This window comes from Fulmarus glacialis, unplaced genomic scaffold, assembly GCF_000690835.1.
Source record: "Fulmarus glacialis isolate BGI_N327 unplaced genomic scaffold, ASM69083v1 scaffold10556, whole genome shotgun sequence".
Taxonomy (NCBI): Eukaryota; Metazoa; Chordata; class Aves; order Procellariiformes; family Procellariidae; genus Fulmarus; species Fulmarus glacialis.
In genome coordinates, this window is record NW_009218771.1 from 52,036 (window position 1) to 52,257 (window position 222).

The 222-nt window shown below is 72.5% G+C and overlaps 1 protein-coding gene across 1 annotated transcript in view; it reads right to left on the reverse strand.

Annotated features, from left to right (window-relative positions):
• VPS18 (vacuolar protein sorting 18 homolog (S. cerevisiae)) overlaps positions 1 to 217 on the reverse strand; it is a gene marked incomplete at its 5' end in the record, with an annotated part of 9,995 nt that extends 9,778 nt beyond the window's left edge. The window contains one exon of the mRNA XM_009580148.1: positions 151 to 217. Within this exon, the coding sequence (XP_009578443.1) occupies positions 151 to 217 (67 nt within the window). The remainder of the gene's footprint in view (positions 1 to 150) is intronic.
• Between the last annotated feature and the right edge of the window lie 5 nt (positions 218 to 222).

Consider the following 222-nt stretch of genomic DNA (forward strand, 5'->3'; position numbering starts at 1 on the left):
CCCGGGGGGGCCGAGGGGGGGGAACAAGCCTCTGACCGGCCGGACACCGGGCCTAGTCCTCCACTGAGGGGACACAGGACCTGGCTGTAACCACAGCGCCCCGTGGGTCGGCCCGGGCAGAGGGGTGCGTGGGCGCCGCCGCGCACCTACCGGAGTGCGGGATGCCCACGCTGGCGCGGCTCTGCTGCACGGAGGCGGAGCGGTAGAGAGAATCTTCGTACT